This window comes from Callospermophilus lateralis, chromosome 7 (genome assembly GCF_048772815.1).
Source record: "Callospermophilus lateralis isolate mCalLat2 chromosome 7, mCalLat2.hap1, whole genome shotgun sequence".
In the NCBI taxonomy this organism is placed as follows: domain Eukaryota; kingdom Metazoa; phylum Chordata; class Mammalia; order Rodentia; family Sciuridae; genus Callospermophilus; species Callospermophilus lateralis.
Window position 1 is genome coordinate 111,626,571 of NC_135311.1, and position 24,241 is coordinate 111,650,811.

Sequence of the window (24,241 nt, forward strand, 5' to 3'; positions counted from 1 at the left end):
CAGATAAAACCAGGCTCTGCCCCGGTGTTCAGTGATAGTCTGAAAGTTTTGAGACTGGGTCAACAGGGTGTTGTATGAACACACCAGGAGCGACTTTCTGCCAGTTACCCACTGCCACTCAGTCTGACACCCAATCAGAGTGTGGTTCCCCTCTACCACACAGGGTCATGAGCAGCACAGCTCTTTGAGTAGCAGCTCTCAGAGATATGCCCTGGGACATTCTTAGGTGCAAGGTGGAAGAAGTGACCTAAGAAAGAAACTGGCCCAGGATGGGGAAGGCACAGCCCCCAGGGAGGCCACAGGAGTCCAGCTCCAGGGATAGTCAAACTGGGCCACCTCCAAGGCTCCTCCACTGGGAGACTGACTGCTATTTTGTGCCTTCCCTGGGGAGCACAAATACATAGCACTCGGAAGGAGAGGGCAGGCACAGAGCAGCAGCGAAGGACAGCAAGGGCAGGGAGAGTTCCTGGAGAGGTGATTTCCAAGGCCCTGAACCACTTAATGGGCTGAGGACTCATAATGAGCTCCTGTGACTGCTCCTGATGCCCTCTGGGGGAAACCCACTCCTGGTTCTAGGAGCCACTCCTTGAGCCCCAGGTCATGGCCTTCAACAGGGGGAGCCCTAAGATGCTAAGTGACCTCAGTTAACCCTTCCAGGTAGGAGTGATTATCCCTATTGTGCAATAGGAAAACAGGCCCAGAGAGAGAGAGAAAGCATCTTGCTAGAAGTTGCAAAGGGCAGAGTCTAGACAGGCCACCCATAAGCACAAACGGGAAGGCACTGCAGAACTGTGTGTAGCACCCTGCCATTTCCAGCTTTGCAGGCTCTGGGGGAGGGGAAATCACAAAACAGACACACCCTTAGCTGTTTGCCCACCTGTATCTGCAAATCCCGCATATCACACGCCCCTCCAGCCATGAGGCATCCTGTTCTGAGCTCCAGTGATTCTAGGGCCCTACTCACACCTGGTCCTGGGACCCTGCCTCTGTCCCTTGCTATCTGCAGTTCTCACTCTAGCTGCCATGAGCTCCTCAGAGAAGCCCAGGGGCTCACCTGTTCCACACACCCCTCTTTTCACTTCATTATGCAATACCTGCTCTGAGCAAATGCCCATTAACCCCTTTCCAGGAAGCCTCCCATCACCTCTCCCAAGATGCTTAAGTCGTCATCTGTAACAGCACTGCCCCCACCCGCGCCTGTGGTGAAACGGTTTGCTCACAAGCCTGTGCCCCGACCCTGTGGGTCTTGTCCAAGGGCAAGACTGTGGATTCTTCCCATCCTGGCCCCTGGCACACACATAAGGGCTTCTGCTCTGTCAGGACTACTTCTGGCCCCAAAGGCTTCCTCTCCCTAGAAGCCACCAAGTCCTGGGCTGGGGAAGCTGCCCTGAGCGGGGATCCTGCCTCCCGTGCCCATGTCCCCACTGGAGCTGACTCAGCATCGATGCCGGGCTTCGAGGCTAACTCTTGGCAGCTGCTTCTCCACCCCACTTCCCTCCTCTCCTCTCCGAGGCCAGGGCCCCCATTCATTTGTCTCGTTAAGAGGCCTATAGAAACACATTTGTCCGCTCTGCGCTTCACTGCTCTGGTCGTCAATTCTCTGGGGCACCCGCTCTACCTTCTGCAGCAGCCCTGTCTGGGTCTGGCTACTTGCCCCTAGTTGAAATCTTTCAACCTCAGCCCGAGCCTGGCCACTGTGAGGGGAGAGATCCAAGAGTGTGTGCAATTTAAGGCAGGCCAGTAGGCCAGACCCTGACTCCTGGGCTGGGTTACCACAGTCCCCTGCCCAGGCTTCTGCCCCAAGGCACTCTGCCTAGGAAGAGAAGCCAGATCTTGTCACCTGAACCACCCCCTCCCCACTTGGGAAAGCAGGATTTCAGTTTCCTCAGCTGATTCCTACATTCAATACCCTGGTCTCTGGGTTCTGGTCGCTAAGGAACCAGAAAAGAGATTCCTGGAAGTCTACGAAAAACTGTTCCATTCGCCCCTCTACCAATTCCTATTGGGGGTTCAGAACTGCTCTAGTCCTTCTCGTATCCACTCTCTACATGCAAGGACCAGAGCTGGACAATGGCCTGAACTCCCAGGACTCACAGTCTGGTGGGACAGACAGATCTGAAGCAGATCGCCATTACTACACGCTAAGAGGAGAGTACAGAGAAGCAGCACTCCACCCAGGTTCCTGAAAGAAGTGATGGCTCCAGGCTGAGTTGTAACTGGTCAGATAAAGGTCAGGGAGAAAGTGATCCAAGCAGAGGAAGCAGAAGGAAGGAAGCAGGCCTGGACACAGAGACCATGTAAGGAACAGAGAGAAGTCAGCATGGTAGGGATATGGAGGAGGCTGGTAGAGGCCTATTTAAAAAAGTTTAAGACCCTAGACAATGGGTGAGGGGAACGAAGGAGTTTAAACTGAGGAATGATTGATGCATGTCTCCTTTTACAACATAACTGACTTTGGAATGGAGAATGGATTACTAGGAAAGAGACCAGAGGTAGAAAAATCATCAGGAGGCTGTTGCCTGCTGAAGCCCAAGCAAGAGCCGAGGGTGGCTCGGATGAAGGCGGTGGAGAGAGAGAAGTGGATGCATTCCAAAGATATTCAGAAGGTAGAAAGAACTTGGTGATGGATTACATGTGGGATATGAGAGAGGGAGGAAGCTGGGAGGAGGCCCAGGTTTCCGACTTGGTGACCGGGTGGGTGGTAATGCCATTCACAGGGAGAGTGAACATGGGAAGCAGGTGGGGAGTAGGAGTGAGGGGTGCAGGCTGGAGCGTGTTGAGTCTGAGGCAGGAGTGGGGAGGCAGTTGTTCTCAAGACCCATTTGTTTCTTAAAGTCCACCTGGGTATCCACCCCTGGCCCCCTGCCCTCTCTGATGGTGAGAGTCTGGGGTGGGGTCAGAGAACAAGCACAGTCCATCAACGTCCAAGGGCTGCTGACCACACCTGGACAAGCCTTCACTTCCCTGCCAACAGTGGAGTCATACCTGATGAGGTCTTCTACCCCAACCTGCCCCTGCAGGCTCGAGCTCTTTCCCACCCGTCCCAGCCAAGCCTGTAGATGCCTCCACCGCCAGCTGATTTCCCACTTGACTACTTCCGGTGTAGACCTTAACCCTTCTCTTCCTTGCCCAGCCCTTTCCTGGCCAGCAACTCAGAGCTCCTGTTACCCCTTACCCTCACCTCTCAGGAAGAATGCCAGCCCCTTCCCCTTTCCCTTCTAGCTTCCACCTAGGGCCCAGCCTCTGAGGACAAAGGACGGGGTGCTCCAGTGTCACCCCCCCTCCAGGATCAGTTACTGAATAATTAATGAGCCATTAGGAGAAAGAGCCCTGGTGAGACAAGGGGCAAGATCTGTGACCAAAGACTTGGAGCTGGTGGGAGAACCCTATGGCCCGCTGACCCATGATTTGGCCCTGGACTGCCTCTGGGCTCGGGACAGGCTGGGAGCGGCCTCTTTCCCCAGGGACCTTGACTCCGACCTCGCCCCTCCCCCCAGCCTGCAGATTGGATAAGCTTGCCCTGTGCTCCGCCTCCCACCAGTAACCAAGCAGTGGTAACCATGGTGACGGGGCGGGCTGCGGCCAGTCTGTAGTGCCAGGCAGGGGGAAGGGCAGCAGCAAGAAAGGGACCAAAGTTCAGAGCTGGACCTGGGTAATAGGGGACAGATTCCCGCCCCCCAACCCCCAAGAGAGAGAGAGAGAGAGACACACACACACACACACACACACACAGAAGGATGGTGGAGCTCAGCTTCCTGCTGGCCAAGTAGCACAATCCTCCCCCAGTTTCCAGGGCTGAGGGGCTTGGGGGAGAGAGATGCCCTTTGCCTGGAAGGTCCCTAGTACGAAGGGGAGGAGGAGCTCAGCACTTCCACATTTGGATCCTGCGGGCCTAGCCTAGGGGAAAAGCTTTGGGTGGCTCTGGCTTCTAAGTCCTCCCTGGGACCTGAAGAGACACTTGGCATCCCATTCACACATCCATTCACACTCCCTGGCTGTCCCCACCTTCTACACTGATCCCAGACATGGCTCACGCTGCACCTTCTACACATATCTGCTGTGGTGGACACAGCGCATGCCTGGGCACATCACACAAAGACCACATGAATCCAGGACATGTCTCACCCTGGCCCCATAAAACAGAATCACGCTTAGACACGCCCCACCCCATGGTGCCTAAGGGATACATGGGCACTCTACAGGGTGCTCCCAGGAAGCAGCAGGGGCCAGGTACACCTTAGAGGTTCTCCAAGCAGGGGTCTCTCTCTAGGACAGAGGGTCTAGAGAGGTATCTGGCCATCCTGTTCTCCTAGAAGCTGGTTCTGTCTCATTCCAGAGACTTGCTAGGAGGTATGTCACCTTTCAACCTGGAGATATGAACCTTGAGGGGTCAGACTTACTGTCGCCATGGGCACCTGCCACCAAACCAAGCATCACCAGCGTGGGTACAAGGGGCACCATCGTCCTCCCTGGAGTTGGCTCAAGGGCCATCCAGGGCTCTAGCGCCACAGCCAGCTGCAATCCAGGAGAATCCACCTATATGAAGAGAAAAGCAGAGCCACTTAGCTAGTATCCATCAATGTCCCTACTGTTCACCCATGCTGCCTCCTGGTCCCTATTCATCCTCACTGCCCACCACAGCCTAGTTCACAGACCCACCTCGGACTGGGCAATGATCACCCAGGCTCCTTCCTGAAACCCCAGTGCTGACAAGGATAACCCACCAGTCATGCTGTAGAAGGAGTGCAGAAGGCTATTAGGGCATTTTCTAAACCCAAGTAGGAGGAAGAGGAGATGCTGAGACTGGAGGATGTACAGGGATTTTGAGCTTCCAACTCAACCCAATAAGGGGACAGGGAAATGAGATCAGAAAGACATACTGGTAGGCACACAGACTGGACAAAGACAAGGCAGTACAAGAGGGAGTGGTGAAGAGCTAGGCAGACCCACAGGCCTGGGGATATCCTGTTGTCTATCCTCTCCCCAGCAGGGAGGGAGGCAGAGGCAAGAGGCTGGACACCCACATGCTGAGCACAGGCTCCAGAACACAGACTTGTTAGCAGCAGATGGCTCCAGGTACCAGAGGCTTGTAGCCAAAGCCACAACCTGCCAGGGCTCGCCAGGACTGCTCTTCACAAGCTGCAGCTGCCCCGCCTGGCCACCCTCATCCTACCTAATTCCCATGGCACCTTCCCACCCCAAAGAGAAATCACAGGGCAGCTTTAGTGGCCAGGAATGGGTGTGTGAGACCCTATAATCTAACCCCCATGCCTTCTCTTCTTTTGCCCCAGAAGCTCAAAGCAGATGAGAGTGGGGAGGCTGAGGGACTGTGTTGGGACGCTGACTGCCCCCAGGGCTTTGCTCACCAGCTCCTTGCCTGGGTGCCCTCCCCACTCTGTAGAACCTGTGTAAAGGCTTCCTTGTGATCATACCATCTTGGAAGACACCCTGCTTTCATTCCTCAGCCCTGGTTGAGAGGTCCCAAGGGTCTCTCTCCCATATCCCCTGCCTGGAAATGTGCAGTAGTGCCCCTGGTTCTGCTCACACCTCGCCCTGGGCAGGGGCTGGTATGTGGTCAGCCCCTCATTAATGCTCTGAAAATCCAACAGGGTATAATGGGGGAGTGAGTGGCAGTGAATACATCTTGGGAACTCATAGTGGCACCCATGGACTCTGGTGGGGGGGTCATGGTCAGACCCATGCCTGTGACTTACAATGGTAATAAAACTGGCAAGGTGACAAGTGAACAGGAAGGACAGGGCTCAAAGAACTTGAACTCTTCCTAGAACTTGAACCCTTCTCTCAACTGGGACAGTCAAAAGGTCAGAAGGCAGGTGCTTAACAAAGCCAGTGAGACTGTGAAAGCAGGGGATAACACACAAAGGGAGAGGAAGGGGAGAGATGAGCCCTGACCCAGAATCTCACCAAAACTCTGAGATAGGAACTAAGCAGCAAAAGCAATAAAGTTGAAGGGGGCATCATGAGTGTCCAGCCCCATTTACACCAAGTGGGGGTTCTGCTCAGAGATCACAAAGCCCAGGTGGCTGAGACCACAATGATGCCCTACAGAACTGTGTTGGGATGGAGGTAACACCTCACCAAGGTCCTGTCTGGGCGTGGTCATCACAGCACTGTGATGCCACTGTATAGCCAAATAGAATCCAAATTCCCAGAAGACATCAGGTGGTAAACTGCCCAGCCAGGTCAACATGGGGCACAGGCCAACCCCTGGCTATGGTACAGATACCATGGATTTACAACTTAACAGGTTATCACACCAAAGGGCAGGTGTAGAGGGGTCTAGGACAGTCATCATGGGGTGTGACAATGCAAAAGCCAGAGGCTAACTCCCAGGCACAAGCATTCCAGGCATGGAACCCCCCAGCAGACACCAAAGGAACATAACATAACTTCCAACACAAGTATTGGGGCATCTCCCTGGTACAAATATGAAGCTGAACATGACACACACTACAAGGTACTAATGCACATCAGTTATCATGGGATGCAACTCCCTAGTACAATGATCAGAAAAGTTTGATCCCCTGTAGCTAGCTGGAGCTGCCTTAGTGGAGCACTCACAGCACTGTATTCCCAGATGCAGACATCATGGAAGTAGCCATCTGGTAGAGACGTCATGTGGGTACATGCAGAGAGTACAGACACGTTAAGATATAACTGCCAGATAAGGGCATTGCAGGGGTGTGACTTCCTATTAAAGACACCATGGTGGTGGGTCATCCCCTGGCACCTATATTAGAGGGGCATGAGGCTCCACCAGTGCAGCCATCATGGAGTATTATTCACAGAACAGACACTGATGTGGTATAATCTTGGGTGAGAGTCAGGCCATGGGTGTTAGAGAACCTGAGCCTCTGGTAGCTCCATCCCCAATGTGAAAAGACAAGTGGCCCTCACTTGGGGTCTCAGAGACCCTCTGTGTATCTAAACTGGGTGCTCAGAACACTTTGTTCAAATCCCCAAAGTGGAATTGGCAAAGGTGGGGAAATTGAAATCAAAGATGTTTCCTCCCCAGAGAGCTTCTCCCAGGGGTCCATGGACACCCAGAGAGATGGCGAGACCCAAGGGACATACAAAACATGTACACAATTCTCAGGGTTGTCAGAACTAAGGCCTCCCCATCAGCAGCTCCCAGCACGAGCAAACTGCTTCTGCCCCCAGACTCTGACCGAGAGCCCGTACCCAGTGTGAAGCAACTCAGGCTGCTCCCTGCTCTAGGACCTCCTTCATCAGAGCAGAGCAGCCCTACACCCCCAGGCCTGGCCTTGGGCTTGGCTCTGCCTCTACACCAGTCTCCAGGTTACCTGCAGGGAGAAGGTGGGAGAGTGGGTAGGCAGGACTGCTGGTAGCTTTGCTGGGTCATCGAGAACCTCATGTGCTCAGAGCAGGGTGTCTACTTCACCAGCACAGCTTTCAATGACTCAGATAAAAACGAGGCCCAAACCCTTGGGCACTCAAGCTCATCTGTGAACTGCACTGTGGACCATCAGTTCTACCACACTGACATACTTGGGCAGGAAAACAATTACATGCCCTGTGATATTATAGAATATAATTGGATGCAATTTTTCTACATTCAGAATGGTTTTAATATATCCTTTTTCTTTGCTACATCAGTGTAAAGCTGCCAACTGCCCTTTCTTAGGAAGAACTGTCCTTTATTCTCAAATTTTGTCCTTGGCGCTAAAATGTCCTTTCTTATACGAAATGATGGGGATAGCAGATAGCAATTGTTTTTTTTTTTTTTTTGTAATGTCCTTACTTAGCAAAATAAAAAATTGCTAACCAATTTGGTTGTCTGGCCCTCAAGTACTTTTGGAAACTGTACTGGTTTATGAAACCAAAGAACCTGGGAATCGCGGCTCTGAGGGAAAAGGAGGAAGGAGACACTATGCCAAGCCACAGACTCAGACAAACGTCACGGAAGATGCGTGTTACACAGAGGCCATGTCACTTCCATGTGGTCCACCCTAACACCCCACCCTGCCAGCCCCTGAGGGGGCCTGAGGGACCATGTGATGCCAGGATGGAGGGGTTCCTGGCTGGAGAACAGCTGGGATCATTCCTGAGCCCCCTCATGAATATGCAAACACAGATTGATTTGCTTCCCTTGGGCACGTGTTATTATTCACAAATATTAATTAGTCTCCAAATACCACCTGTTCGTATGTCCTCTCCCACCCCTCCTTCCCAGGCCAGGACCCTGGGTTCCAGGAAGCTGGGGCAAAGAAGGGGTATCCAGGGCCTCACACAGTGGCAAGCCAAGGGGAGAGGTCAGCATGTGGGCAATGAGGCATACTCATTGGGCAGGGAAAGCTGGGAGCCGTTCATCTTCTAACCAGTGACGGGCAGCTAACCGAGCCCTTTTGTCATGTCCTGGACAGTTCACCGCGTGGCACTGCAGCAGCGGCCGCGGAGGCGGAAACAGGCCTGTTACACTTGGGAAGGGAAAACCAACATGTTTCCAACTCTTACCAAACCAACCACTGGATTATGACAAGAATAAATCTCTGCCTTAGTCACAACCCGACCCCTGCCCCACGGAAGGAGGTGAACAGCAGGTGGAGGCCAGGACTGCCTTTACTCCTATAGTCAATGGTGGCCAGAGTCTTTGAGTATAGCCAGGAACAATCCCTGCCCTGTTAGAATTGGGGCTCCCCCAGCTTCACTGAAGACTCCTGCCTTCCTGAGGCCCTCAGCTTGTCTCCTGCAGCCCTCAGCTGCTCTGGGGAGTGAAGGGAGTAATTAGGAGGAGGAGCTGAATCTCTGAGGTGGCAAAGGGGTCCAACAGAGGCACCTTCCTACAGTTACTGCTCCTTTCTTCTGGGGAACCCCTGGATTAATGCTCACCAACTCTGCTGCCTCCAGGCCTCTGTGCTTACTGTTCTTTATTGGAAAAGACGCCCTTCTGCCCTAGCCACTCACTCACCCTCCAGAACTCAGCTCAAGTGAACCATCATTGTACATTCTCCCCAACTGATCCCCCTGGTTTTCCAGGTTTGTAAACATAGTGAATACACCAAGAGGTCTAGACCAGTGGTTCTCAATCCAGGGTGACTCTGGCCCCACAAGACATTAGGCAATGTCTGGAGATATTTTTATTGTCAAGACTAAGGGTGGAGGGGTGATGGGGTTGTGGCTCATTTGGTAGAGTACTTGCCTTGCACGTGTGAGGAACTGGGTTCAATCCTCAGCATCACATAAAAATAAATAAAATAAAGATATTGTGTCCATCTACAACTAAAAAAATATTAAAAAAAAAAAAAAGAAGAAGACTAAGGGTGGGCTGGGCACCGTGGCTCACGCCTATAATCCTAACAGGGAGATTGAAGCAGGAGGATTATGAGTTCAAAGCAGCCCCAGCAACTCAGCAAGGCCCTCAACAACTCAGTGAGCCCCTGTCTCTAGATGAAATATTTTTTTAAAAAGGGCTGGGGATGTGACTCAGAGGTTAAGTGCCCTTGGATTCAATCCCCTGCAAAGAAAAAAAAAAAAAAAAAAAAAACACTCAGGGTGGGGGTATGTGGTATGTTACTTGCATCTAACAGGAAAAAACCCAGTGGGCTGCTAGCATCCTACAATGGCAGGTTAGCCCCACATCTAAGAATTATTTGGTTCAAAATGTCAACATTGCTGAGGGTTGAGAAATCCTGATATGGATGGCAAACTCCTTTGTTGATTCAGCCTAGGGCCTGACTGGCCCCTGCCTCAGAACCCAGTTCCCTAAGAATATTCCCCACCAAGCTATAGACCCAAAGGCAGCCCTAACCTGGCTTAACTCTTGTATTAGCTAATTCTTGGGCCCTAGGATCTCAAATCAGCTTTCCTTACTACCAAAAGAGCTAAGACCTCTAAAATTCAAGACCTCCAGCTCACCCATCTCCTCTTTTCCCAGATATGCCACCAGCAAGTGTCCTCTCTAAAGGACAGATGGCTCCCCTTTCAGATACTTCTTCTGGTGACACTGTGCTTTCAGTCAGGTTGGATTTTCTAGGCAGGTCCCATCATTTAAGGATGGGCAGGTACAGTACCCCTATTTCTACTCTCCCCATCTGACCATGTCCATCTCACCAAGCAAGTATACCCAAGAAGTGCTCATTTCTTCCCCTACCTGGGCCAGACCCATCTCTTCCATGCCCTTTTTGTTCAGCCATCCATCTAGAACTGTTTGTTGGGCAGGGTCATGATCAAGAGGCATAGGCCCTGTCTTCAAAGAACTGTTGGAGGGTGAACTAGCCCACCAAGCCCTGGGTTCAGGAAAGTCAACCAGAACTCACCCTCCCTCAATCCCCTTCCTCCTACAAGGCCCCCAATATCACAGACAACACTTTCATCTACCTGGTCACCCAGGCCAGTGAGTCCTTCCCAAATGCTCCTTTTCTTCAACCTACATATTCAACTTGCCAATAAGTCTGAATCTGCCCTGCTCTATCCCAATTACCTCCCACCTCTTCAGTGGGCTTCAAGCCTCTGGCCTCTGGTCACTCCTTTCCAACCCAACCAACACACAAACCAATGGTACCTTTTAGCTCACATAAATGCAAATTTGATCATGTCCATCATGTGTACTTTGTTTTATGCTTTATCTTCTGGCAGGCACTCATTGTTCCATGAATGAATGAATGAATGGGTTGTCAAATGGATAGATGAATGTATGGATATTGCTTCTCTGCTTAAGAACTTTCAATGCCTCCATGCCACCCTCAAAAAAAGTCTAGTCTTTAGCCTGATATCCAAGGCCCATCATGCTGACTCCAGACTCACTGTCCAACCTCATTCCCTACAACTCCAGCCCACCCGTCTCTGTTTCTCACAGAATGAAAGAAGTAGACCTCAAAGACATAAGGAGAGACATGCCCCAGATCTTACACTGGGTGCCCTGCTCCTTCGGATACAACCTCCAGGTGACAGACAGTCTTCTCTACAGAAACACGGTAAACAAAGCAGCAGATGGATACTAGCCTAAGTCCCAGGACGACACCCAGAAGTCTATTTCACACCTACAACAGGTGATGAGCTATATATCATTCCCCACCCACCTCCATCATCTACTCTACCCAGAAGCTCCTTGACACCTCCCCTCCCTCATGCCCCACATTCAGTACTTCATCATGTTCTGTCTACCTAAAGAACATACAAATCCCTTCTTCCGGTGCTCACCACCTTCCTGGTCCAGGTCTCCACTATTTCTCAGACACATGCACAATGGATCACATTATGTCTTTCTGAACACCTTTCCATGGCCTTGCATCAAATTCCAAGCTGCTCAGTTGGCCCACAGGACCCCTCTGTACCCCTGCTTCTGGCCCCATCTTAGGATACACTCACCCGGTCTTTGCTTGCTTACACCAGTCACTCTTGCTGGACAATCAGCACTGAGGGCAGGGCACAGGGGCCTCCGCACCTTCCTGGACAGAAAGGATAAGAAAACATCAAGAATTTCATCTCAGCAGAGCATGTATGGACACAGACATTCAAAATTTGCTTTTTATGCAGGGGAAGAGCAGGTTACAGAACCACTGGTGTAGGACCATCCCATGTAGTAAAAAGTGCTCATCTTTTCACTTCACTGTCTCTCGTTCACTTGATACTCCCTGAGCATATACTATGTGCCAGGCATTCTTCTACATGTCTGTAAGGACACAGATAAGTCCCTGGCCTTGACAGAATTGTGTCCAAATTCTTCAACATGATCCTAGGGCTGCATAGTCACCGGCTGACTTCTGCAGTCTCACCTACCAGTGCTCACCTCCCACCATCTAGCCACAACAACTTTCTCTTCTGATCCTCAAATATACCATATTTTTTCCTGTCTTGCAGCCTTGCCCAGCTACATGCCACTGCCTAAAGTGAGCCACCCATGGTTCTTCTGGCCAGTTACCCCCTGGGTTTTAAATCCAATGGTACCTCCTCAGGGAAGCCTTCCATGATGTCCTAGACTACATGCCTAGGCCTTGCCTTGGAACAGTGACCACAAATATGATTATTTAACTACTTATACAATTACTGAGTCAATATCCTAAGCTCTGTAAGAGCATGAGCCATGGTGCCTGGCTTGGCTCCACATCCCCAGCATGCAGCAGGGAGCCTGGCACATAGTAGGTGCTTAGTCAACACATGTTGAATGAGTAGATGATTGCATGAATGAGTTCAGAGAAAACAGCCCAGCCTGGAGGAACACACCCCAGCCTACATGCCAGTCTTCAAAGAAGCTTCAGGAGCAATATTTATTTTTGACTTTCTGCTTCTCTATAATTTTTAAAATGAAGGTGTGCCCCTGGATGCCTCCTCCACTGGCACACACACAGCAACAGAGCCCAGCCTCTTCCTTCTAGAACCATTACTGAGCCCTCACCAGCATGGGCACCATCCTGGGGATGGGTAGGGGTGGGTCACGCCCACATCATCTCATTGCCACCTCACCACAGCTCAGCTATTGGGTTCCTTAGGTATGCACTCCACACAGGCTGCACCTTGCAGCAGGCTTCTCAGCCTCACACCTCTACTCACACAACCCTGCCATCCACCTCGGCTCCTCCGAAAATGAATATACAGGAAACACAGTGGTCATGGGGGCCAGGAACAACCTCCTCAACTCCAAACTAACCCTCACCACCCACCCAAGGACCTCCTCACATGGGAACTGTCCCCACCTCTGGCAAAACAGGGGAGTCTTCTTTGGCCAAAGGCCATCCTGACTGTCTCAAAACAGGCCTCACCAACCCAGCCTCCAAAGACCAATGGCTCTGCACTCCAGGATGTCCTCATGCTGCCCTCCCCCAGCCCATTGTGTTTCTCCACATTTCCAGTGGCTGCTGTTCCCAGCACACAGGCTGCCAGGCGGGTCTAGCCAGACAAACCAGCTTCCATGTCCCAAACTCAAAGGCCCGTTTGTCTGGAGATGCCTGCCAGGCCTCATGGTGCCTGATGTGAACTTGTTGGCTCTGCCATTTCTCAGGAAACCTGGGCAGAGGGGCAGTGTCCAAGGCAGAGAACATGGAAGTCTCCCAAGCTACCCAGCACTGCTGCCACACCCTCTGCCACATCAGGAACACTGGGTCTTGGGCTTAGAGACTGAGAAAGGCCCTGGGTGGAGGAAAGAGGCATGCACCCCAAATGGCCAGGAGGTGAGTCTCAGAACAGACTAAATGTATACAGGATCCTGACCTTGCAAAACCCCTCAGGTATACAGAATAGCACCAGGGAAGGATTCTAGACAACCCAGTATCTTGAAACATATCAGCCAAAGATCAAACAGCTCTGAAACAACCTAAATGGGCAATCAATTTGCACCTCATAATCACCAACAGCAGCTCCCAGAAAAGCTTTAGACCCACACTGGGTCAGAACCCTGAAACCAGGACAAGCACATTCAGAAGAGCGCCTATATGGACTAGAAGGCCAACTAGAAAGCTACTACAAAGGGGCCTAATTTCTACAGGACCCAAGTTAGGATCACACATGCTGGCACCCAGAGCTAGGGTTTAACTGGCAGCCATGACCAATATCAGGTAAGATGGCCCTGGGCACCAACTCAGCAGAGCTGTCTGCCATTTGTGAGGCATGAGACCTGTTCCAGCAGGGGGACCAGGAGCATGTTGAAATCTAGAACACAGATGTTGCTTGGAGCAGACCCCAGGCAGCCCTTGAGGCTGCACCAGGAAAGTCCCATGAAACAGCAGCTAAAACACAGCCAAGAAGCTAAAAGCAGAGTTCTCAGACTCAGAGGTTGAGAATACAGAGATCTGGCGCATCTGGATCTTGGAGGCAAAGTGAGGAAGAAAGAAGATGCCCAGGAAGGGTGGGAGGAAATGGGGAACTAAACATCCAGAGGCTGCCTCTTCTCAGAATTCCTTGCCACCCACCCATCCCCAACGTGAGATCTTTTCTGCAGGGCTGCACCTTTAGCCTTCTCACAGATGCCCACCTGAAGGTCAGACACACTTGAGAAACATATCAATGGCAATGAGGACAAGACACATGGGCAACCCCCTTGCTGATCCCAGTTCAGAAGGGAAGTTGTTAGGTGGGCAGGTGCCCTAACCTTTGCAGTGCATGTTTTTCATGGTAAATCTGGGATGGGAAAGGGGTCTGTACCACTCCAGTTGAGGATGGTCACAATAACAACTGCTACCACTGAGCACCTCTACTCACTAGATGCCAGGCCTTGTTTTAAGCACTTGATGCATATTAACTTTAATCTTCCCATCAACCCTATGAGGCATGGAATCTTATTATACCCATTTGACAAATGAGGAAACTGGGTCAAAGACATTAAGCAACTTGCTCAAGGTCACATCAAACTCCAACAGTTCAAAACCAAAGTCAGAGCGCTAAGCCACTGTTTGTGGCTGTCTTTGCTTGCTGAGCATGCCTCCTCGTACTCTCATGTCACTCTTGGTTCTCCTTCACTGGCCCAAATTATCCTCCCAAACTGTACTCTCATATTCAACCCCCGTTTGAGTCTCTCCACCTCCACTGAACCCCAAGTACCCAAGGCAACATTCCAACCCTGAGCTCGTCATCCATCCCTGGAATCAGCCTTTCCTCCTCAGGTTCCTAGCTCGGAGGTTCAGAAGTTCCCAGAGCCTTCAGAAAAGCCCCACCCAGCTACTCCCTGGAACCTGGACTCCCTCCTTTCCTTTAACCCCACACCCATAAATCATTCTTTTCTGAAAAATGAAGCCCCATGCTACCACCCTAATCAGGCCACTGTCCTCTCATTGACCTTACTACAACATCTTTCTCACTGGGCATCCACTTTCTGTAGTCACAGCAACATCTTTCAGAAAAATTAATCTGACACAGCATGTTCTACACCATCCACCTAAGCTTTAAACCTTTGGTGTCTTCCCTCTATTTTCAGAATGAAGTCACAAGTAGCTCACAGGGCATTCAAGACCCTCTGTGATCAGATGTATCTCTGAATAACCCACAAGTGACATCTCTTGGTCTTAATTCATAGTTTTTTTTCCTTCTACCTAGAGGTGCCCCTTCTCCCTTCTTCAACTGGCAAACTCCTATTCATCCCTTTAAACCCAATTCAGATTGCCTCTTCCCTGTCTCCTCTGGGTCACAACTCACTCTGACCTCTTCCCCACCTCATGCTGATTTCCGCCAACCTTCTAACCTCTGCTCAGAATTGCAGTTGCTGCAGGTGAGCAGATGCCTCAACCTCAGAGGCTCCTAAGGGGCAGGCTGTCTTTCCTACACAGCTGTTAGTCCCACAGGAAGCAAGACAACCTTGCTGAAATTTCCTAGTCCAATGCCTGGCACATGGTCTGCAATCAATAACAGGTTACTGAAATGCTTTTGCATTCCCAGAAAGTGATTGCCACTGCTGATGACACAATGACACACAGATCCCTTGGCTTCCTGCAGCAGCCATGGATGGGGACCAGCTTGGGCTGGATAAGCTGTCCCATTTTAGAGGGGTTTTAAACTGAGAAACAGAGAAACAGGTCTCAAGCTGGAAGGTGGAAGGGATGTAGAATGTGTCACAACCTCTAGTGCAAGAGGTCTGGGTCCCACCTCCCCTTGGGTACTCGCAAAACTGGACTCCCACAGTTAGAACTATTGGGAATAAGACTGGAAGGCTCACAAATCACCAGGGTCAGCATTTTGCTGCACATCAATGCAAATTCCAAGAAAAGACTTTTAACTAGTTTACCCTTGCTGTAGTCTGCTTCACCAGCACCCATATCCACCCTCCTCCTCCCTTTGGAAGCTCCCTTTGGAAGCACCAGCCATCAGTGTACACAAGGCTAGAGAGAAGGAGGGGGGCCAGAAGCTACAAAGGAAGGAAAGGAATAAGGAATTACATTAAAACGATTTCGTTTTTAAAGGAAGGAAAAAGGAAGATAAATTGGAAAAGGATATAAAACTATAAAGACATTTCATGAGGTGGAAAATGAACAAGCAAAAATGTGCAAAAAATGCATGTACCAAAAGGCACAACACTGTGTACACATGTACAGGTGGACTGAGTGTGCAAGCACAGCAGAATTCTGAGCACTGGCTGGCATGAGGGCCCAAGCCTGCAAGAGTGAGGGCAAGAAGGCAAGTGAATGTGGAGTGTGCATGAGGGTGGGGGCAGGGCTGAGAGTGGAAGCAGAAGGTAGGATGGAGAATCACCTGGGGTGTGCGGTCTAAACCCAGGCTTATAAGGGAGTTATACCTGCTCCTTTTTGAAACCCTACACTCATTCATATATTCAGTTAAAAACAAGGATTTTCACACTATCTAAAGCAAAAGTTAATAAAAAGCCAAACGTGAAATTTCCTTAGAATTCTATCAGAACTCTCCTCTGTATCCCATCAGATTCCTAATGCCTCCCAAAGGATCCCTGTCCAGATCCCTCCAACTAGAACCACCACCCACATTCTTTTCCAGGCCTCCCACCCCACTGCACTTGCCTGTATTCTCATGCCAGATCCAGCACCAGGTCACTCAAGGATCCTACCCTTTTCCCTTCAGAAGCCAAAGTGGAGCTTTTGTCACCATCATTCAGCAATCCAGCCTCCACCATCCTGTCCTGTTGTCCCCAAGAGGGAACCCAGAGAATCCCCTAGCACTGGCAGCCTCCTTCACATTTCACAGCTCAGGCAGGTACTGGTCCCAGCCCCCACCAGCTCCAACTCAGGGGCCCAGCGCTGGGGGGATTGAAATGGGGAGAAGGGCTTGCCCCTCCCCCTCCAAGGGGTGGAAGAACCAGAGGGGCAGCATTCCAGAGAGGTGGGGGAGGGGGTCTAGCAGAGGGGTACAGAGACACCAAGAGACCAGTGAGAGACATCAGGCAGAGACTCAGGGAGGAAGGCGGGGTGAGAGTGGGGGGTACGGACAGACCCTGGCAGAGAGAAAGAGGCCCAGAGAGAGAGAACACAGAGATCCCAGCAGAGAGAATAGGGAGACCATGGCAGAGAGAACAGAAAAAGAACAGGAAGACCCAGAGTGAAAGGCAGATCCAGGGGAAAGAAGAGGGAGACACAGCGAGGGAGAACAGAGACCCAGGCAGAGAGAACCGGGAAAGAGAACGGACACCCGCAAAGGGAGAGACCCAGGAAGGGAGAAGGGAGATGGCTGGAGACCCTGGGACTGCAGGGGGTGAGACTCAGAGGCAGTGACACAGTAACTGAGACTAGGACGGTGGACACAGCGACTGGGGACCAGGCACACCGGGACGGGACAGGACGCGGGGCGGCGACTGAGTGAACTTTCGGAGCAGGTCCGAGTGGACACGTCCTCACGGGACAGGTCGCTCAGGGCCTCCAGGGCGGTGCATGGCGTGGGGGTGGGTACCACCAGCTGCGGCCTCTCCCCAGCCCGCGCTCGCGACCAAGGCGGGGTGGGCGCTCCAAACTCGCGCCCGGCGCATCCCGGGACCGCACGTGCGCCGGGGCGGCAAGCGAGACTCGGACGCGTTGGCTGCGGATCCCCCGCCGACTGGGAGGGGGCGCCGGTGCGGCGGGGGCGGGGGCGCGGCCTGGACCCGCCCGGAGCTGGGGCTGGTGGGAGGCTGAGGGCCGCCCCCGGAGCGCGTCCGCGCTGGAGGGTGGGGGACCAGGCGGGACCAAGGAGGGGGAGCCAAACGCAAAAGGGAAACTTTGCACCGGGGGGGCGCGGGCTGCGGCTCAGGTGCGGCGGGAGGGAGGGGGAGGGCGGAGAGCTCACCAGCAGCCGCGGTGGGGGGCGCGTCTGCCGCGGGGTAAACGCGGGGAGGAGCCGCCAGGCTTGGGGGGGCTTAGCCGAGACTGCGGGCGCGGCAGGTGGGGGCGCGGCCCGGCCTCAGCGGCGCCCCCCAGCCCCCCGGGACCGCCTCCAGCTCCGTTGGGTGGACGTGGAGGGAGGGTGGGTTAGTGAGCAAGGAATGGGCGCGGAGGGGACTGGAGGGGGGCCCCGGGGGTCACTCACCGCCTATCCAGGGGCCGTCGGTCCGCATGTCCCCCCCAAGCCGCTGAGGCCGCCGCTCCCGCTCCTCTGCTGCTGCCACCGCCGCCGCCGCCACCTGGTTCTACTCCCGCCACCGCCGCCTGAGCTGGAGCCGGAGCCCGAGCCGGAGCCGGAGCTGGAGCCGGAGCCGCCGCCTCTGCCGCCGCCGCCAACACCACCGCTCCCGCCGCTCCCGCGCCAGCTCCAGTCGCGCGCCCCTGCTCGCGCCCGCGCCCGCGCCCCTGCCGTGCGCGCTCCCGGCACCGCCCCTCCCCTCGTGCACTCCAGCTCGAAGAGCCGCGGAGGAGCGGTGTAGGCCCGGGCGAGGCCAGAACCCAACCCCAAGTCTAAATCGACCCAACACCAATATTGAACCTGAACCCCCCAAATGAGCGTGAACAAGCCAAACTCAGATACTAAATCCAGATGTTTCTACTGGCTACCAAATCCTAATATGAACCTAATACTACTCTCCCACCCCATTTCTTCCCAGATCTGAACATAATACTGAACTCAGACCCACCCTTAAAACCCATTATTGAGTCCAGACTCCTAAATCTGCCCTAAAATTGGCACAGGTGTGGTCTGAGCCCCCATACTGTATTGACCCCAAATACCAATGGGGGGGTTACTGGGATTGAACACAGGAGCATTCTACAACTGAGGTACTTCCCCTCCCCTATTTATTTATTGAGAGGGGTTCTCAATAAATTGCCCAAGCTGGCCAAGAAACTTCCTGTCCTCCTGTCTCAGCCTCCTGAAGTAGCTGGGATTATAGGTATGCACCACTGTAGGGGACTCTCAAATACTGAGTCTGACTCTGAATTCCTTTATTTCTTATTACTTTAAATTTATTACTTGCCCTAAAGTGATGCTGGTACCAACCCTGGCCCTAAATGAACTCCAGTACCAACACTGAGCCTGCTGTCCCCCAAAGAACACTAACGTCCCATAGCTACCTTGCTCTAGACCCCAATACTCTTTTCTGAACCCCAAGACTTAAATGAAACTCTATTCCATTCCTAGGTTAACACCAATATACTTTTTTTAAGCATTCTTTTTTTAATGTTTATTTTATTTATTTGTTTTTTATGTGGTGCTGAGGATTGAACCCAGTGCCTCACACATGCTAGGCAAGCACTCTACCACTGAGCCACAACCCCAACTCCCAACATACTTTCTAAATTGGGATTCTTAATTTCAATTCCCAAATTGAGATTTGACCTCAAACCTTACCCATTTTTGCAAACGTTTAGAACCCTAACCTTACCCTCTTCCCATAATAGTCTTAGAAACCAAGAAAGGAAACTACACATGACCTTTTATCCCCACATTCACCCTCTCTTCTCTGATGTGATGTGAGCACTAACTGGAGGCTGGCCAACATCCCAGATATTTCCAAAAAAAAAAAAAAACCTAACTGGAAATTGGTCTCTGTATTTAAGACAATAATACCCTAAAAGATGATATAGACATTGGTGGAAGTTTCTGATTCCTCATTCCAAACTCTAATGCTAACCAGTGAATTTCTGGGCTACACAAGTAACCTAACTGAAGATTTAGTCCAAGTCCTAATGCACATAGGGACTTTGTAAACTTCGAATCAAGAGCCAGCCTTGGCACCGAAGCCCCTGCCTTCAGACCCCTATCCCAGTCTGTGAGTTCATACTTGAGTTAGACAAAGCCACAGCAGCTCTTTCCTGACCCCCACCAACCCCAACCCTGCACCAGTTAAGCTTCACCAGGAAGGCTGGGGGAGATACCTCCACTCCGGAGTCAGGTGAAACCCTCTGTGAGGTTTCTGATCTTCTGTAGGTTCTCTTTGATACCCCTGTGAGTTTGGAGTCAGATGAAAAATAAATAAGACAAAGTTTATAGATTTTTGAGGCATCTGGATTCTGGGATTCCAGTGTTAATATGCAGAATAAGGATTTAGGGGTCTGGGTTGAGGGATAAGTTTTGATTTTTACCTAAATTCACTGGCTGCTTTTATCCTGGTCTTGGATTCATAAACAGTGTTTGTGCGCCCCCTGGTGTGTGAGAAGGGGATGGGACCGGCTCCAGTAATTCTGGGCAAACAATTTGGCCCAGATGACAAACAGGTCAAAAATGAATACTCCCAGTGTGTGGTTTTTCACCCACTGGTAATTTTGGTGTGCTGTGGGGGAACTGTTGCAACTTTTATTCATATTTATGCTTTTTTTTTGCGTGTTTTTCAGAACTTGAGGGTCTGTCACCCCACCACCCAGTTTAAAAAAAGTGTACATTTCAGATAATTATGCTTGTTCATTGCTGACTTATGAAAACAGTCCTTCTCCCTGGCTTCACTGGCCCACACTCTCCTCACTGACTCCTTTCTCCAATTCCATTACCATCTCCTTTTCTGCACTGCTGCTGTATCCTATGCCTCTCCTTCTCCCACTCAGCCCCCTTTTCCTGGACCTCAACCACTACAACTACACACTGATGACTCCCAAATCTCTACCTCCAGGTGGGCCTCTCTTTTGAGTTCCATATCCATATAACAAAAGCTTTCTCAATACCACTGCCTGGATGTCTGTCAGGTAACAGAATTTACATGTCTCCCTCCCCGGGTTCTTCTCCCCTTCATCTCAGGCAAGGGCAGTCACTCAGTCATCAGGCTAGAAAGAAACCTTCTCTCAAGTAACCCTATCCAGTCAGTCAACAGTCTTGCAAACTTTGAGAAATAGAAAGGTGATAGACCATGTGGGCTCCAAGAGGTACACATGCAAACAGAGTTTCTTTTTTTTTTAATTTTTTTTATATGTTGATGAACCTTTGTTTTATTCACTTATTTATATGTGGTGCTGAGAATCGAACCCAGTGCCTCACACATGCTAGGCAAGTTCTCTGCCACTAAGCCACAACCTCAGCCCCGAGATAGAGTTTCTGACTTTTGTATTTGAGTTCATGCAAAACTAAACCTGTCAGAAACTCTCTTGAACATAATTATACAATGATGCTTCTTGAAACTTATTCTACTTTGAATGGGTTTTGGTACCTTGGGACCAACTCTGTTTAGAACCATCACTTCCTCCTTCAGGAAGCCATCTTTAACCCCTGGGTTGGGTTAGAGATTATCCAACACAGCTCTAAACCCTGGGAAGCATCACTATAAATCTGTGATTGTCTCCTCTTCCTATAGACTGTGGGTTCTTTGCTGGCAGGAGGGACAAGTCGGCCTCATCGCTGCCATATCCCAGCAGCCAGAACAGGGGCTTGACACAAAATAGGTGCATGATACATATTTGTTAAGGGAATGAAAAGATAGATTCCCCCCTTCTGTGCTCAAGGAAGATGAGGAAAGAGCACTGTGACTAAGCCTTAGAGAGCATCCACACTCCGTCTTTTTTAGGCCTGGAAGAGGGGTTTGATCTTCTGATCCATGTGCTTGCTAGCCTGGGCCTCCCTAGGTCTGAAGCTCTGACAACCCTGTCACTCTGCCCAATGCTACTGGCCAAGTGAGCACAGCACTTGGCAGGTAGGTGGGTGGGACCCCTGCAATCCTGTGGCTTGAGTGGCTAGCCCCACTCACTGCTGTTGTAACCAGCTCTTGCTTTGAGCCCCACAGGGGTTCTCAGAATCTCAACCCATTGTTCTGTAGCCCCCTGCTGACCTATCTTTCAGTCCCCATGTGGCAAGGTATATGTAAAGTCAGGGCAGAAGAACGCTTCTGAGTTTCCTGCTCAGATCTCAGCCTGTACTTGATGTGGAACTAGACAAACTCAAGGGACCCAGACCAGAGGCTCAGGCCCTGAGGCCACATGAGAACCTCGGGTGGCTAAGCCTAGGCAAGCCTGATAGCTCATGAAGCACTGGAGCCAGTGCTCCGTCCAGATTGCCAAACTCTGAACACAGGGTCCATGTGGGGCTGCCCTGCTGCCCTGCTCATGGGCCTGGCGGGGAGGGATGTCCTTGTGCTCATCTGTGAAGGCCAAGCAGTGCCATGTGGTAGCTCTGTGTCTGCTGTGTTCCAGCCGCAGGGTGCAGGGTGAGGGGGGAGCCAGATGTCAGTTGCCTCTCACTGTTCACCCTTTGTCCAGGGTCTGGGCCCACTGGACCCTCTTCTCAAACTCATGATGTCAGTACATTTCCTGACCGTCTTTAGTTGGCCTAAATCAAATTAATTTCAGCTTGATTCCCCACCCACCAGATCAGCAAGATTTCCACATCACTCACAGCTCCCCCTTCCCCTCCCTCAAAAAATCTAAGAGCTTGAGAGGTTTTCATAGCCTCAAGGAGGGTCACTCTGTGTTCCATGACCTTGCAGACAAGCCATCTTTAACCCCTGGGTTGGGCTAGGGACTTACCCACCCTGGCTCTAAACCCTGGGAGCACCACGGTATGTATCTGTGATTGTCTCCTCTTCCTATAGACTGTGGGTTCCTTGCTGGAAGGAGGGACAAGTATTGTTCAGGCCACTGCTGCTTTTGTAGACATCAGCCATCCCTGCCGTGGGGTTTCCATCCCTTGCCCCCCAGATGGACCTCCCTGTTCAGCCTGATCTTTGGAAAAGGGACCCTCTACCCTCTCCATCCCAGGCGCGTGCTCTCTCTCTCTCTCACTCACTTGCTGTCCAATAGAATTTGTGATCCTCTGCCTCAGCCTCCCCAGTCACTGGGATTACAGGTGTGTGCCACTGTACTGGGCTCATTTCAGGCTTTTTTAAGGAAGCCTCTTCCATAGGTGCCCAAAGTCATAGCCCTTATCCCTTGGATTTTTGATCCACACACAGCCATTTTCCTGGCTGTTCACTGGTCTCTCTTCCCCATCTAGACAGTCGACTCCTCAGAACCCAGAGATGTCCTCCTTTAGCTGTCAGAAAGAGCTCAAACACCAGACCACACAGACAATTGACCTTCCTAGGTATGGGGCGGAAGCAAAAAGGCCAAGGCCTTGGAACACAAAAGTCTGGCTAAAGCCTTTTATTTCCTCCTGATGAATCACTATGGGGCAGGGTTGGGGGACAGGAGGATGGAAGCTAATTTCTCAAAAGAATTTGCTAACTTGTTGATGATGACCTAACCCACCTTGGGTTTCTCTGAGAAAACAGAAGCCACCACAGCAGGATTCCCTTATATCCTCACTACCAAATCTGCAAAGCCACCCACACCTGCTCCTTCCTCCCTGGCTCCATCCTGGTTGCAAGGAGGATGGACCACACCATCTAGCAGAGGCTGATGTCCCTGTGCTGAGGATGCTCTGGGTCATCCAGGACTTTGCACCTATCCCCCATCCACTGCATCCTCTTTGCTACATCATTCCCATCTGTTCACAGTCATGCTCAAGCCTCTCCTACCCTAAACAAAAATTCCCTCCCTGGAGCCCACACGCCCTCCAAGTGGGAGAGACTTGAGCACTTCTCTGTTCTCCTTCCCAACAACCCCCAAAGCTGTTCCTGCATGATGCCTTCATTTGTCCGTCTCTTGCTCACTCCTCAGCCCACTACAATCCAGCTTTTGGACCAACACTCCACTAAATTGCTCTTGACATAATGACTGTTTACCTCCATTTTGCCAAATCCAATTGCTGTGCCTCTGTGTTCAGCCTAATGCACTTCCCAGTGGCCTTGGCTACTTCCTGCCATCGGCCTGCAATGCCTACGAAGACAGACCAGCTCCTTGACCTCCTCATCGCAATGACCATCTCCTACAGGCACCTGAGCCCCTCTTTCTTACTGTTGCACACGGAGCCTCATCCTCATCCCTAGCTGCATCTCTCCTGCTGCACTTTGTGCACTCTACCCCCTGAGAACTGTTCTCTTATCAGCCCTCTCTGCTGGTGACCTCTTTGTGTTCTCCTAATGCATCAGCTCTCTCCCCTTCCTTCACTTTCCTCCAAGGCCAACTTAGGTAGAAAGCCTCAACATATTTTTTTTTTCCCCAGTGCTGGGGCTTGAACTGGGACTCACACATGCCAGGCAAATGCTCCACCAGTTATACTCCCAGCCCCAAGGCTCAACACTTAAAAAAAAAAAAAAAAAAAAAATATATATATATATATATATATATATATATTTGTAGATGGACATTTATTTATTTGTATGTGGTGCTGAGGATTAAACCCAGTGCCTCATACATGCTGGGCAAATGCTCTACCACTGAGCTATAGCCCCAGCCCCCAAGGCTCAACACTTTAATAACATTCTTGTCACTATCCTAAGTCCCTTTGCCTTCCCCCCCGCTTTTTTTTTTTTTTTTATCATATCTGTTTGGCAAAAACCCAACTCAGAATGAGCCCTCCTGTCTGCCTTCCCATACCTCTGCTCAAA

The 24,241-nt window shown here is 51.3% G+C and overlaps 1 protein-coding gene across 1 annotated transcript in view; it reads right to left on the minus strand.

The window, feature by feature from the left end:
* The window catches only part of Ptprf (protein tyrosine phosphatase receptor type F), an 83,136-nt gene extending 65,053 nt beyond the window's left edge, over positions 1 to 18,083 (minus strand). The window contains exons 1-3 of the mRNA XM_076860603.1: positions 17,932 to 18,083; positions 11,350 to 11,429; positions 4,401 to 4,536 (exon numbers count right to left, since the gene is read on the minus strand). Of these exons, the coding sequence (XP_076716718.1) occupies positions 4,401 to 4,491 (91 nt within the window). The 5' untranslated portion in view covers positions 4,492 to 4,536; positions 11,350 to 11,429; positions 17,932 to 18,083. The remainder of the gene's footprint in view (positions 1 to 4,400; positions 4,537 to 11,349; positions 11,430 to 17,931) is intronic.
* Between the last annotated feature and the right edge of the window lie 6,158 nt (positions 18,084 to 24,241).